This window comes from Gekko japonicus, unplaced genomic scaffold, assembly GCF_001447785.1.
Source record: "Gekko japonicus isolate JY-2015 unplaced genomic scaffold, Gekko_japonicus_V1.1 scaffold234, whole genome shotgun sequence".
Classification (NCBI taxonomy): Eukaryota; Metazoa; Chordata; class Lepidosauria; order Squamata; family Gekkonidae; genus Gekko; species Gekko japonicus.
In genome coordinates this window covers 903,911-920,193 of record NW_015161954.1, presented here as the reverse complement: position 1 = coordinate 920,193, position 16,283 = coordinate 903,911, and the positions used below count along the sequence as shown (strand labels likewise).

General features: G+C 45.1%; 1 protein-coding gene across 1 annotated transcript in view; it reads right to left on the bottom strand.

Moving 5' to 3' along the window:
- The window catches only part of TCF7 (transcription factor 7 (T-cell specific, HMG-box)), a 176,109-nt gene that overhangs the window by 9,243 nt on the left and 150,583 nt on the right, over positions 1–16,283 (bottom strand). Inside the window, exon 10 of the mRNA XM_015429472.1 lies at positions 1,911–2,000. Coding sequence (XP_015284958.1) covers positions 1,911–2,000 — 90 coding nt within the window. The remainder of the gene's footprint in view (positions 1–1,910; positions 2,001–16,283) is intronic.

Here is a 16,283-nt window from a genome sequence, read left to right as displayed (position 1 = left end):
GTGCGCCGGGGGGGGGGGGGAGAGACTGGCAGAACACAGAAAGGTTAGATACCCTCTTCCAGTCCACATCACACCCATCTGTGCCTAGCAGTAGCAGCAGCAGCAACTTATAAACACATGCAGACCCGACCTTGCAGTTCTAGCACTTAACATGCATGTTTAAGAAGGCAATATCAGTACAGGTCAAAGGAAGAGCCAAATGAAGTCCAATTTGTATCACCCCTGGATTCATTAAATAAGAACAAGGCTGCCAGTTCACCAGCTGAGGGAGAGTCCAAAGCTGGGCTTCCATTTCTCAGCATCGCTGTTTCCACAAGAGGGCAGGAGCCAACATCAGCCTCCATTTTCCTGTGGACTGTCCTGCCTGGGGACAGGTGAGTTCAATAAAGTGAGAAAGAAAAAGCAACCCTTGGGAAACAAGGGCCCTGCTGCATACTTTGAGCACCAGGAGCTTTGGAGGGCTTCTGGTGCTTTTCTGCTTTCTAGCTGGCAGACAAGAAAGCCGTGGAGATGCATTTTTAATTACTGTCAGGCGCTCACTAGCAAAAGCCATGACACAGTTCTGGCCCACGTAATTATAGTAACTTTCAGAGATAAGATAACATGTATCTGATAGCACATCCTTATTGGTAACCCATGATCATGGCCAGATGCTGGGGACAAGCAATAGGGAATCACCACTGCCTTCTTCCCTTGCGCGTGGCTTTCTGGAAGCGTCTGTCTGGCTTCAAGTGGAAACAGAATGAGTCTGATCCAGCAGGGCTGTCCTCAGGTGATTGAAATCATAGCAGTGCAACGAAACAACCAAATTAGTATATAGAGTTCTGTATGTTTTCCCTTCTGGCAAGATTATAACCCATCCTTTGTAAACGAAGACAAGTAAAATGATGTGTGCAGCCTTTCATTCACTTTCTGTCCGCGTGTGTTGGTTCCTGGGAGAGCTGAATGCATTTAAACCAGTTCTCCTTCATCCATCAGGGATGCCAGATGGTATATGGAAGGCCAACATGAGATGTCCTTGTCATAGACTTATCCTTCTCACTATATATTTGGAAAGCCATGCGCCCTCCCACTCTACCCAGGGAACCCATGAAGCTGCCTTATACTGAGTCGGACTGTTGGTCTGTCCAGGTCAGTCCTCTCCACTCTGACTGACAGCAGCCCTTCAGGGTCCCAGACAGAGGTCTTCCACATTACCTATTACTGCTACTTGATCGTTTTAACTGGAGATGCTGGAAACTTAACCTGGGACCTTCTGCATGCAAAACCAGATGCTCTGCTACTGAGCCACAATCCTCAACCTTCTCATTCTCAGTTTCTTTGTTTTGTGTGGCAGCAATTTGGGGTTTGATTGATTGATTTAAAAATGTAATGTAAGCTGCCTTGCACCAGGAGGAAAGGCAGGGTATAAATATTTAAATAAATAAATATTTTGCAAACAATGCTTCCAAGTCAAATGAAAACAAGGCAGTTACCATTAGCAATCATATTCCTGGGCTGTCTGGGATTCAAAAATGGCACCAAATTGTTTATAAGCCATCAGAGCCAAAAATGTAAAAGGAAACAAATGACGAAATGGAAAAATCACACAATTTGTGATAGCCAATACAGGAATTTTGTCCAGATTATTATTTAATGACCCAGGAATCTGAAAAGTGCTGGCATCTACTGTCCACTCATTTCCATAGATGCACAGGTGATCCACCTAAAGAAATGATACACAGCCCAATGATTGTCCCCTCAAATTCAACAAATTCCACAGCCAATGAGCAATTCTATGGCCATGGAAAAGCTCAGGGCTCCTGGAATTCTGCAGCCAACGCTGGGTTAGGTGGATGCAAGAGTGGCAGATGGTTACAGACTCTCACTGCCGTTAATGCAGAATAACATTCGCTGCAGAATTCTCTTACCCTTGCCGCAGAAACTGGCCCCGAAGTGCTGCTGAATTCCAGGGGCCCTGAGTTAAACTTTGTTTGATCACGGGATGAAGAGCCTGAAGACTGAAGAGCAAGGAGTAAAGTGTTAAAGAGCAGCTGCGACAAGCACGGGAAATGCACCAAATCAATACAATCAGGAAGAATGCAGAAAAACCCTAGCAAGAAGTGAATCTGTCACAGTTCACTAATTAACACGTTGCTTGCCACAGAACCAAATGAAGGAGGAAGCTTGGGAAGGGGGGGTGTAATAAGTGGTTTGGTCTGGTTTTGTACTATTTGGAGTAACACGTGTATTTTTTTTAAAAAAGGTACATCAGTCTCAAAAACAATAATCATTCTTACTGGATCCCTAGCTCACATTTCCCAGTTGCTTCCAGTTTTTATGGAGAACCTCTTGAAGTCCTCCTGTTACTTCCAAGCAGTTGTGGCATTCGGCTCACTTCTCTCTCCCTGGCCTCTTCAATATCTGTTCCTGTTCAGCCCTCAACACCTAACTGCTACTTTGAGTGTTCTCTCTGATAACTTTTCACAACTATCCCTATTGCTCCATCCCAGCCTTTTTGCTCCCTTAACTTTTCCTCCTAGCCATTGCCCATCCCAGCCTTTTTGCTCCCTTAACTTTCCCTCCTAGCCGTTGCTAGGCAACTAAGCTTGGTTCTGTCAGTAAAAAGACAAAGGAATGAAGCCCTTTCCAGGCCTTTGTGGGCAACTTATTGGGGCCAGTCCTGGCACAGCAGTTAGGACTTCAGAGCAAGATCTGCCAGACTTTCAGCGTAACCCTCTCCCCTGCCGTCTGCCAGCTTGGCCACTTTCCTGTCAGAATAAACTGTGAAAAAGGCTGTCTCTCCTGCTTGGCTCCGCCATGGCTGGCTGGCTACTGAGGTGAGTCAGCGGCCATCAAAACATTCTCTTCAACCCACTGCTGTGTGGCTGACTTTCCCCTAGGTTGCCAATCTCCAGGTGGGACCTGGAGATCTCCCACTATTACAGTTGATCTCCAGATGACAGAGATCAGTTCCCCTGGAGAAAATGGCTGCTTTGGAGGGTGGACCCTATGGCATTATATCCTGCTGAGTTCTTCCCCTCCCCAAATGCTGCCCTCCACAGGCTCTGCCCCCCAAATCTCCAGGTATTTCCATACTCAGAGCTGGCAACTCTACTTTCCCCTCAGTGCTTGATGCTAGGCAACCAAGCTTGGTTCTTTCAGTAAAGGGCGGGGGGAGGAGACCCTTTTCTATGCCAATTTTGGCCTTCGGGAGAAAAGTCATTGTGGCCAGTCCTGACTAGGGTTGCCAGCTCCAGGTTGGGAAATTCCTGGAGATTTTATGGTAGAGTCTACGGAAGCCAGAGTTTAGGGAGGAGAGCAGCTTCAGCTGAACAGAATGCCATAGAGCCCACCCTCCAAAGCAGTTATTTTCTCCAGGGGGAGAGAGAGATCTGTTGTCTGGAGTTCAGTTGTGATACCAGGTGATACCACAATTAGTGGGGCATAGCAGTTAGTGCTTCAGAGCAGGATGTCACAGATCCAGGTTCTTGCTGTGGAAGCTGAGTGTGTGATTTTGGACCAGTCAGACTTTCAGCCTAGCTTACCTCACAGGGTGGTTGTGCAGATCACAAGGGGGAGAGGAGAATGATGGAAGCTGCTTTGGTCCCCATTGCAGAGAAAGACTATACGTTTCCTCCTGGGGAAACCATTGTTGCCAATCTCCAGGTGAGGGCTGGAGATCACTTCCCTTGTAGAAAATGGTGGCCTCTGTGTCCTTATACCCTGCTGAGATGGCCCCCCATGACAGCCAGTGTGACGTAGCAGTCAGGGCCTCAGAGCATGACAGAGGCTGAAGGTGTGTGTGTGGGGGAGATGGAAAGCTGAAGTCAGAGGGGCAAATAAAGGTAGGTTGATGACTGGCTGGAAAGAAGATAAGGTTGCCAACTCCAGGTTGAAAAAAAGGATGGAGGTTTGAGGAGGGGTGGGACCTCAGACAGCTACAATGCCATAGACTCCACCCTCCAAACCAGCCATTTCCTCTTGGGGAATCACTGCTGCCAGTCTCCAGGTGAGGACTGGAGATCACTCGGAATTACAGCTGCTCTCCAGGAGAGAAGGGAGAGGAGATGGAAAGCTGAAGTCAGGGGGCAGATAATGGTAGGTTGATGGCTGGCTGGGAAGGAGATAGGGTTTCCAGCTCCAGGTTGGGAAATTCCTAGAGATTTGAGGGATGGAGCCTGGAGAGGGTAAGGTTTGAGGAGGGGTGGGACCTCAGACAGCTACAATGCCATAGACTCCACCCTCCAAACCAGCCATTTCCTCTTGGGAAATCACTGCTGCCAGTCTCCAGGTGAGGGCTGGAGATCACTCAGAATTACAGCTGCTCTTCAGATGGCAGAGATCACCGGTGAACTCTGTATCGTTTTATGCTGCTGAGGTCACCACAGCAAATTGACGCTGAGTGCCCAAGGCCAGGGCACCCACCCAGAGCCTCTTTCTAGAGCTTGTTGTATTTATTTCCACAACGGACCTTATTCTTAGTCCCTTAAGAATTTTGATAGCAATAAGATTATTTAGAAATGACAAATTCTAACATTTGTCCCCTTACAACCTGATAATCCATGAAGCCTCAAAGTGCAACAGTTCATTTCTTTCAGGCCTTAATCAGAAATAAGCCCCGCTTAATTCCACAGGAGTCAGATCCAAGTCATCATGCTTTAGGGTCCACTCATACAACCCAATGTTGTTGGTGGTAAAAAGTGCCATCAAGTCACAGCTGGTTTATGGTGACCCCATAGGGTTTTCCAAGGCAAGAGACATTCAGAGGTGGTTTGCCATTGCCTGCCTCTGCATCATGACCCTGGTACTCCTTGGAGGTCTCCAATCCAAATACTCGCCAGGGCTGACCCTGCTTAGCTTCCGAGATCTGACAAGTTCAGGCTAGCCTGGGCTACTCGGGTCAGGGATTCAGACCAATGTTATACATGTTTATTGTAAAGTATGTCCCACTGAGTTCAATGGGGTTTACTCTTAAGTAAGTGTGCACAGGACAGTGGGTTGGATCCCTGATCTTGGTGGCTCTCCATCTCTTGGCAGCCATTTCTGACCAATGCTGCCTCTAATTTTTCCCCCATACTGAGTGGAACAGTTCACATCCTGAGCAAAATATAACTGCTGTAATCTTAAAATGGGCAATGGGCAGTGCAGGACCCTGCATGGTGTCAGACTGCTGCTAAGTGGGGCTTCCTGTGTTAATGAGCAGCTGTTCACATGCACAGCTTAGAAGGAACACTGTTTCTGACCCCCCAAAATCTTGTTTGTAGGATCACAGGACCTGCATGGAGAAACAGCCATGTAGATTGAGAGCCTGGAGTGGGGAGAGGGAAGGAGGCAGTCGCTCCCTTCTGCCTCTTCCAGGGTTGGAAATGGCTGCTGAGGGGAAGGGAGAGCTGGGAAGACTTGAGGCCATCAGTGCTTTCTGCTGACAGTTTGTGGGATCCGAGCATGTGTCCTTAGTGTAGTCTTGCACAGCTCCCACCCATTTCAATGGAGCTTGTGCAGGAGAACTTTCTAGTGGATCTAGTCCAGTGAATCCCTGTTGGTTTCCCTTGCAGGGATTAGCAAATATTCAGACAGGTAGCTTTATCTCCATAAAACACTGGAATTCTTCAGAACATGGTCCCTCTGTTGTTTACCACCTGTAACATTGATGTGAAGAACCTGCACTTGTTCCAGGATCTTATTTATTTCATTAAAATAGACAATCATCTGTCTTCACGGTAGTAATCTATCAATTTTGAAAGGTGAACAGAAAAGGTCTTCTAGGATGTCTGTGTTATTATCAAGAGAGAACGACTGGGGAGCTTCCAGTTTCAGCGTGGCAAGGACAGTCACACTGGGATGAGCTCCCCATGCCGCGGCTGGATCGAAGGTTTTTAGGAGGGATTGGGGTCACCAGAATTTCTACTGGGCTCCTCGTAGAGGAGCCCAAGCAAGGGACTTGATCCGGACTCCCCGCGAGCAGCAGCAAGCGGGTAGAAGTCTGATCGTCCCAACGCATTGCAGCATTGGGTGTGTAGCTGCGATTGCCGAACAAAAGGGGGAGAAACAGCAGACCCCATTCAATACATCAAGATAACCAACACCATGAGTAAGCTTTAAATCCACTAAGATCAGAAACTCTTCTATCAACTGAGCCCTTTAAACTCTACACTTTTAAAGTTAAGGGAAGGGAGGGTAAAGGGATTCCCCCCCCCTCTACTGAAGCAGCTAGAAGAAGAACATGAAAATAACTTTTTAAATAAAAATTGGGGCAAAAGAAGAAACGGCTAACTTTAACTATTAACTATTAATACCATATTGTGGATTACAAATATATTTTAAATCTCCCTTTTATTGGATTACAATTTATTTTGCTGAAGCTTTCCTCTCACTGAGATTAAAAGAAGTTTGGTGGGTTGTTTTTTTTAGTAAAGTTTCCCATTAATGGAATTATAAGTAGCTATTTGGAACCATAAGAAGACTTTCCTGTGGATTACAATTATGATCTGGATTACAAATTAAACGAGAAAGAAGAAAATAAGATTGAAATACTAATTAATTAAAACTGACTTTCACTTCCTTATAACATAGACAAATTTGGTAATGTAATGTATTGTCTCTGCTTCTACTGACTATTTTGTAAACAACTGATAAGATTTGCCACTGTGGGGAAAGTTTATGTTGATTATTATGACTATAATAATAGTGCAGTAATAACATTAGTAACTGTTTTATAAACTTTGCAAAATTGACTGTGCTTAGATCTTTGTATGGAAAAACAATTCCCATGAGATTCTTGGTTTAAAATATCTTAAGATGGTTGTTGCAGAAATTAAAGAAAAGGCTCCTGCCACCTCTAGGTATTAACTTAGTAGATCTACAGGCCTTAATTCAAGAGACAGTGACCTCGGCTGTGGCAATGGCACTGGAAGCAGTTATGAACCCTACACAAGAAAAAATAAACATATTTATCCAGAAAATGGATTTGCAAATGGAAGAAGATCAGAGACACAAAAAGAAACCAGAAGAACCAGATTTTAAATTGAAACCAGTAAAAAATAAACAAGACCTTAAAGAAGAAACCTTTATAAAAATGGAGCCTGACAAAACAGTCAACATATTAAAATTTCAAAATATTTTGAAAAGAATGGATCAAGATTTAAGAACAACAAAGATCCACACAACAACAAAATACATGGATACAGAAAAATTAGAAGAAATCTACAATGAGATTCAATCTGCCTTGCTTACACCTTCAACGTTTCAAAAGAAAAAACGCCTTAAAGACCATGTGACAATGAAGATACAATTCATGTGGCAGAACAGGAGACCAAGAATAAAACTTAAAGATACATAAAACAAAGAGCTGGACTGGTACCAACACAGAAGAAGACCTGAAATACTCCTAAAATAAGCAACAATAGACATTATATTTAAAAATCTCAATGTTTTAAAAACTAAAATGTCTGAAAAAAGTATAAAGAGCTGGACTGACATTAATACTGAAGAAGCTGTGATAAGGTAAGGAATAACCGATAAAAGGCTATAAAGTGTTGAAAAGAGAGGACAGATTGAACAAAAATGTGAAAATACATAGTTAAGATTTTAAAAATGATTTGGAGAATATATCAAATAAAATATATACATTTATAGCCAGTCTAGAAGATAAGAATTCTTATTTTTATTTGCAAAAGATATACATAAGAATATAAATTGGAATTTAGAAGATACAAGGAGGGACCCGCGATACTCATGGGGGAGGAAGAAGAAAAAACCTTAATGTATACATATGTACGAGGGGATGCGATGACTCAAGTGGTTAAGATGCTGAACTGCAGACCAGAAGGCCGGTAGTTCAGCAGTTCGAGACCTGAGTGCTGCATGATGGAGTGAGCTCCCGTCTGCATGATGGAGTGAGCAGCTCCCAGCCACCAGGCCCGCCAAGTCTCCCCCCCCCCAATGGCCAGAGTGTTCTCTGCACATGCTAAGGGAATGCTCTTTTACTTTTGGGGGGATTTAAGTATCCCCCGTATATTTTTTCAACTTTTCATATTTTTCTGCACACCTGAAGACCGCTCCAAGTGTGCAGGAAAATCTCCCTGCCCCCCAAGTGCCCCCGATGTGCGGATTTAGATATCTGCACGGAGGGAGCAACTTGGCTATTAGATATATAGATAGTGTATGAGGTCCTTGAATAGTCAACCCTATGATGTATGGAAATCCCTTAATGTATATGTATGTATGTTTGTCTGTATTTGTTTGTCTTATAAAAAATAATTCAGTCATCTTTTTTTAAAAAGAGAGAACCACTGGGAGAACATGTGAGAAATGTAGCTATGGCAACACAGGAGCAAAAGACCACACATTAATTAATGAATTATTTTTGCAAATTCTGTTAAGACATCTAAGGCTGCATTTTAGCATTTTCTCCCACTGTTCTGGTCCCCTCTCTCCTGTGTTCCTCAACCATTAGCAAAGAAACATTTTTCCAGCCCTATAATTGTTTCATTCACAGAATACCTAATTGCTCCCTTTGTTCTCTAATGAGTTCTATTAACAAGGGCACAAGAGCTTCTTGAAGAAATCTGGCCTTGCTCTCCGGACTGCTGTTGATGACCTGCAACTTTTTTAATGCCTTGTGATCTGAGAATGAACACACTGGCTGCCTGGCAAGTCATATGACAGCAAGCTGACCTAAATTCATTCTCCCTCTTCCAATGACAACATTTAGCATTCACTGTGGGTGGTGTGGTGAGAGAGTCCCAAAGCAGCTGCTTCCTGGCTTTCAGTATATCTCAGTAAAGGCATGGGTCCTGATATGGGCTGCTTCTAAACAATTCCATAGCCTTCTCAGCAGGGCAGATTAGTAGGCAATGGCAGCAATTTAGGTAGGTATTAGAGCAAACTCTTTAAAGAGCCTCTTTACATGTTACAAAGTCCTTGCGTTTGTCGAATGGTGATGTGATAACTTTTTGTGCGTGTGTATGTGTGCATGCACGTGCCTGGAAGTTATGGCTGACTTCTGGTGACTCCTAGTGGGGCTGGGAGGCAAGGACGTTCAGAGAGGGGGCTTGCTGCCTGCTTCTGTGTCCCAGCCCTGGTTTTCCTTGGAGGTCTCCCATCCAAGTACTTGACAGGATCAGCCCTGTTTAGCTTCCGAGATCTGTTGAGATTGGGCTTGCCTGGGCTATCCAGCTCAGGGCTGGCATCAGTGCCGGATTTACGCATAAGCTAAATAAGCTACAGCTTAGGGCCTCGCAATCTGCTGGAGCCTTATTTGTCATTTTAAAACCCTTTAATTATGTAATTATTTCTGTGATTTTGTAAACACATCCTTTATTATTTTTTAATAAAAATTAAAAGACAATATATTTTCAAATATTAAAAAAGCGTATATATTTTAAATTTTTCTGAGACCAGCTGATGTAATTTAAAAGAGTAGGGGGCCTCTGGGTTTTGTATAGCTTAGGGCCTCAGCAAGTCTAAACCCGGCCCTTGCTGGCATGGTAACTTTGAAGGTGCTCAGCTAACAGTGCAATGCAGAGGCATGCATTAACAGTGCCAGCCTAAGCAGAGTTACACCCTTTTAAACCTATGGACTTAGAAGGGCGTAACTGCTTAGGATTGCATTGCCAGTCTCCCAGCTTTGAAAAGAAAGAAAGAAAAAACAGCTTCAAGAGGCTGCCACCTGGAGAAGAAGAAGAAAAAGAGACTGGATTTATATCCTGCCCTTTACTACCCGAAGGAATCTCAGAGCGGCTTACAATCTCCTTTCCCTTCCCTTCCCACAACAGACACCCTGTGCGGTAGGTGGGGCTGAGAGAGCTCTTTTGAGGTCTGCTCATGAGAACTTGTGAATGACCCAAGGTCACACCAGCAACCACATGTGGAGGACTGGGGAATCAAACCTGGTTCTCCCTGATTAGGGGCCACGCTCCTAACCACTATACCAAACTGGCACCAAACTGGAGCAAAGGAATGGCAAATTTATTTAGTTATTTATTTGATTTCTAGGCCGCCCTCCCCAAGGCAGGGCTCGGGGCAGTTAACAACATTTCAACAATGCATTATAATATTTTAATAAATATAATTTACAGAATCAGATTTAAATTTTAAAATAATAACAGTCAAACTATTTCAGAATGGCATTTAAAAACTATTTATGTTCTTACTGCTTGGAGGGGAGGAAAGATGAAAGAAACCAGGCTCAGTGTTCAACTGTGGCTGTCTTCAACCATGGGCCTGGCGGAACATCTCTGTCTTACAAGCCCTGCGGAACTGCACTAGGTCCTGCAGGGCATGGATGTCATTAGGCAGAGAGTTCCACCAGGGAATGGGGAATGGCTGCTTTCCCCTTTTCCCCATTGGCCATTTTTTTGCTCAAAGCTGTCCTTCTCCAGCTGTTTTTCCCCAAAGGAGAAAATATGCAGGTGGCAATTTTGAATGGGGAAATGGCCAGAGAAGAAAGGATTTACAAGCTCCTTCCCCCATCTCTCCTTCCTTCATACTTGTAGCAATTTCCACAGCTGTTTTACTTTTAAGAACATCTGTCAAGAGACTGTTGCATACACCTGCCATGTATCCATCCAGTCTAGCTTTTCAAAATGCAAAAAACGTGTGTTTACAAAACCAGATGCCATTCAGATACACTCATGAGGGAGCCAGGAGTGCCCTGCATCATCTTTTGAACTAAATTTCTGTTCACATTTGACAGATGTAGGAAAGAGCACTGTTAAGTTCTCTGGGACTCCAACTGTTTTGGCTTACAGGGTCCCCCCAGTGGCAGAAAATGAAAATACACGAGAAAGAAGCAAAGCAGAATTTTGCTTGCTTTGGACCAGAAAGGTTGTTCCACCAGAATGCCTAGATACTGCCTCTCCCTCTGAAGGAGGATTGGCCCCATTTGGTGCAAAAAGTGTGTTATAAGCAAGCAAAAGACTGACGAAAAAGTGAAAAGGAAAAATCCCAGACTGAACCTAGTGGCATGTCTTTTAGAAATGCTAGAGAGGATGGTATCCTGTGACATCTGTGGTTAAAAGATGAACAATAAGGATGGAGTGTAGCACTGATGAGCATGGATGTGTATAGGGAGGCACAATGATACAGCAGCTGGAGAGCTGAGTCTCTGAATGTCAGTGGCAGTACACACGCTCGTGAATCCCTCATGTACATAGCAGTGAATCCATACCCATAAATTGTATGCTGTGGAATAACAGAGAAAGTGGATTGAGGGAGAAAAAAATGGGAAAAGTTCATAGAGGCAATGCTCCCTCTAAGCTGTGGAGCCCTGTGAGCAAAAATTCTACTTTGTGAGCTACCGGTATTAAAGTTGTGAGCGAGCGATTTGGCTACTGCATAAATTAGTTTGCTCTGGAGCCATCCTTCCTGAGCTTAGAAAAAAATGTGTGAGCTGGAGGCTAAAATACTGCGAGCTAGCTCACACTAACTCAGCTCAGAGGGAACACTGGATACAGGGTGCTTTTTCCCCTCTCTCCTAAGAACTTGAAGGTACCCAGCGAAATTGTTGGGAAATAAGCTTGTCCGGCAAGGCGGGATACAAGTTGAAATGATAAATAAATAAAATAATAAATAAAATAAATTCTTCTTTACTCAGCAAGTAATGAGACTGTGGAATTCTCTGCCAGTGGAAGTAGTCATGGCCATGAACTCAGATAACTTTAGGGGGGGGGTTTAGACAGATTCATGGAAGAGAGGTCCATCAGTGGCTACTAGCTATGGTGACTGAAGCCATGGTGACTCAACTGTCTCCCTGTGTCGAGTCATGAAACTCCATTCACAAGTAAAGTGAAGAATCAGCATGGACCAAAAGGTACCTATGAGACCATATAATTTGGAGCTGTAATCATACCGGATCTAATCATGTCTGTGATGTCCTTCAACTAAGACAAGTATAATACGCTATTTAATACAGAAAGAATACTTCTAACATGTTCATTTACATTAATAATGAAGAGGCTTAACACAAATACAGGTGTGGTAGATGTGAAGGAGCCTATCTTCAAAGCCTCCACCCTCTCCCCATTTTATATTCCTTTTGAGGGCCTCACTTCTGAAACCATAAATCTAGTTTAAGCCCATATAAATTAGAAAGAAACCAACCCTCTGCCTATTATCTGACTCTTTTTTGGTCTATTTAACACTGGAAACACCTGAAGGAAGAAATTATTCCTTGATGATAGGAAAGGGGTATTACTACGAAACTAATAAATAGGGAGGGCGCGGTTTAAAAAGTCTCCGTAGTGAAAAGAGATTAGTACTAGTCATAAAGCTGGTTGTTATCATGCTAAAAGTGAAGCTTTTTATATTATGGAGAGCCTTATAGTTGTTTCAACATTTTTATTCCAGTTTGGGGAGTTAGTCTGAAGTACCACAAGCTCTACTCTGCTTGCAGGATGGAACTTTATCACCTTCCTTCCTCTCTCTGCAGCCTCCTGAAATACTATCCTCTGAGGTCAGGGGTTCCCCAGGAACAGCACCAGATGCAGTGCGTGCAGGGGTCAGCAAAAAGTGGGGAAAGTTGGTGAAAATTCCCCACCTTTATCAGCAGAAATTCTCTTTCAGTGGCAGAAAATGCGTTTTGGAACAAATCCATTATAACACTGTTGTTCTTCTGTTTCCAAAAACTAGGCGTCTCCCTTATATATAAAAGCCGAATGGTGGTGGCCCTTCTCTAGAACATTCCACACGCTCCGGAATTGGTTGGCGCCCTGGTGTGTCACTCACAGGACTTCTCTCTCCATTCGCTGTGCTGCTGCCTGTGTGGGTGTCGTCCTGCCCATGGAGGCAGCAACCACCCTTTTGCCCTCAGTTTCCTTCCAGCTGCAGGCCAGGCTGGGTGCTCCACTGGCTAGACACCCTTGCTTGGCCTGCAGGCCCCAGACAGGGCCATGCCACCGCTGCCAGCTGTGGCGGCCAGGAGCCGCCGCCAGCCAAAAGGAGGTCAAGACCGACATGCGCTGGCTCTGTCGACCTGCCTGGAAAGGCACTGGGGGTGGCCGAGCGGGGAGACAGCAGCGCCACGTTCCCTCATGCCTCCCCCATGCGGTCTGCGGATGAGGGAAAGAAGAAGAGAAGAAGAGATTGGATTTATACCCCGCCCTTCACTACCCAAAAGTGTCTCAGAGCGGCTTACAAACTCCTTTCCCTTCCCCTCCCCACAACAGACACCCTGTGAGGTAGGTGGGGCTGCCGCCCTTCACTACCCAAAAGTGTCTCAGAGCGGCTTACAAACTCCTTTCCCTTCCCCTCCCCTGTGAGGTAGGTGGGGCTGAGAGAGCTCTGACAGAAACTGCTCTTTTTCAAGGACAGCTCTTATCAGAACTACGGCTTGCCCATGGTCATCCAGCCAGGTGCAAGTGGAGTGGGGAACCAAACCCGGTTCTCCCAGATTAGAGTCCGCGCACTTAACCACTTCACCAAACTGGCTCTGGGGAGATGGCGCTGTGCCACTGTGCCTGAGGCCGGCCAGGGAACGAGGCCCAGCCTGTCCTGTTGCTCCGTGGCGGGGATGGATGAGGCCAGGCAGCTTGGCCCACTGGAGCCTTGACTGTGCGGAGGGAAAGCCGAGGAGAGGGGGCTGGGGAAGGAGACACGGGCCTGCAGTCGCCTGCCCGAGCTGCTGCCCACTGCAGGGAGACAGACGATCTTGGTCCGCTTGCCCCACTGGGGCCTCGCTCAGCCGGGTTGGTGGCAGGAGCAGCCAACCCAGGCACCTTGACCTGTCGGGGCCTCGACCCAGTGGGGGGGGTGCGGGCTGCTTCCCCGAGCTGGGGGGAGGAGGAAGCAGACAGCACCCTGCACCTGGCCGGACTCATGCTCATTGGGGGAAGAGGGGGCAAGCCTGGCCGAGATCCCCCACTGGCGCCGCGATCGGGCGGGGGTGCCGGGGGGAGGACTGTGCGGAGGGAAAGCCGAGGAGAGGGGGCTGGGGAAGGAGACACGGGCCTGCAGCTGCCTGCCCGAGCTGCTGCCCACTGCAGGGAGACAGACGATCTTGGTCCGCTTGCCCCACTGGGGCCTCGCTCAGCCGGGTTGGTGGCAGGAGCAGCCAACCCAGGCACCTTGACCTGTCGGGGCCTCGACCCCGTGGGGGGGGTGTGGGCTGCTTCCCCGAGCTGGGGGGGGGGCTGGGAAGTGGATGGCGCCCTGCACCCAGCCGGGCTCACACCCATTGCGGGAAGAGGGGCAAGCCTGGCCGGCTTCCCCCGCTCATGCCTCAATCGGGTGTGGGTGCCAGGGGGAGGAGTGAGGCTAGGCGCCTTGGCCTGCCAGAGCCTTGACCGTGTGGGGTAGGGCGGCCAGCTTTGCCGTGGGGGCGGGGATGGAGACGGAGACCCGCACCACGTGGCCAGGCTAGCGCTCATTGTCTTCAGTTCCACAACGGGCCTTCTTCCTAGTTATACAATAATTCTGTTCCAAGAATGATCCCAGGCCACAGGTTTTCAGTTGAAAAGAAGACAAAATTATGATGAAAGATACACACAGGAAGGTGAATTAGGTGTACAGACAAAGGTCAAAGACTCAGTTTTCAGGCATTGTTCAGACATACGAAAAGAGGATGAAATACAGGTGTTCGGGGCAACAAGGCATAAACAGGTGAGGTCGCACAGACAGTCTCAGCAGAGCAGAGATGACACAAAATCAAACAGAGAGAGGAAGGAGAGGATAGATAAGAGGTAGCAGTGTGCATGCAGTTCTACTCGAGCTGAAAATATACCTAAAAATACCTTGTTGGTATTTTTGCGGTATATTTCAGCTTCCCAAATGTTTCAGTTTTCTCAGAAAACCCGGGGGGGGGGAATCCTGGATATATCTGGGAATTACCGGTAGATCCGAAAACAGCAAGAGGCGGGAGCAGATTGTTCCCACTTCAGCTGTTTGTCGGGCTTCTGTAGTACCTGTATGTGTATTATTTTAAATTTTGTTTTGATTTTCTACATACACAAAACAAATAACAACAACAAAACCAACCATTAATAGCACTAGATCTCTATAAAGCCATTAATTCAGTTAATTGGAAATATTTTTAAAAGGTACTACATTTTTATGATTTTGGAAACAAATCTACTAATGCTATTTCAGTGATTTACTCATCATATACTGCTAGCATAACAGTAAATAATTGTGTTTCTGGATTAATAAATATTAATTGTGGTACCAAAGAAGGATGCCCACTCTCCCATTCGCTTTTTAGTTTAGCTTTGGAGCCGTTAGCTAATAAATTAAGATCTAACCAAGATATCAGAGGTATTAAATGTGGAGAAAAAGAATATTTATTAACAATGTATGCAGATGACATGTTGTTATCTCTCGCAATTTTGACAGAAGCTATACAAACCTTAAAGGAAGAACTTTTAAAATTTAATCAAGTTTCTGGCCTCAGGGTAGACTTTACAAAGTGCAATATGCTAACATCTCCCCTATAATTCAACTGAAAGCCTCTCATACTTTAAATATACCACTGGTACATAAAAGTTTTAGATACCTTGAAATATCAATTCCAAAAAAATTACAGAACTTGTATCTTTATATTTATAAAATACGGTGGAGGCAAATAAATATGGATCTGATTACTGTGACTAATCAAGTTGTAATGATTAAATGTGGGGGAGCAAGTTCTAAAAACACATGGCTGACATAATTTTCACCTCCACAGATGATTAAAATGTCTGTTCTTCCAAAATCATTTTTTTTATTTTATGTGTTACCTTTTCATATTTTGAATAAGATTTTAAAGAACTGACAGTTAAAATTAGATCAATTCATTTTTTTAACTCTAAAAAGCCAAGAACTGCAAAACTCCTAAGGTATCAAGAAGGAGGGTGGGGTATTCCGAATGTCTCTCTGTTTTACGAGGCATATCAATTGAGACATTTAACCCCGTTTGTCCTTTTCTAAGGAAACAGGCTGGTTAGAACAAATTTAGAGTCCAGTGGCACCTTTAAGACCAACATAAGTTTATTCAAGGTATGAGCTTCCGTGTGCAAGGCACACTTTTTCAAATACCTTGCACACAAAAGCTCATACCTTGAACAAACTTTTGTTGGTCTCAAAGGTGCCACTGGACTCTAAATTTGTTCTAGTGCTTCAGACCAACACGGCTGACCACCTGGAACTATCTTCATGGAAGGCTGGTTAGAGTTAGAGAGATTTAATTTTAAAGAGATGGGGGGGATGTCACTATATGACCATACCTTCTATAAAAAATTAATGTTGAATTTGCTGTCAACACTTTATGGCCCTATTTTGGTATGGAGGAAATGAAAAAGGGTGTTAAACCCAGGGATTTCGCCACTGAC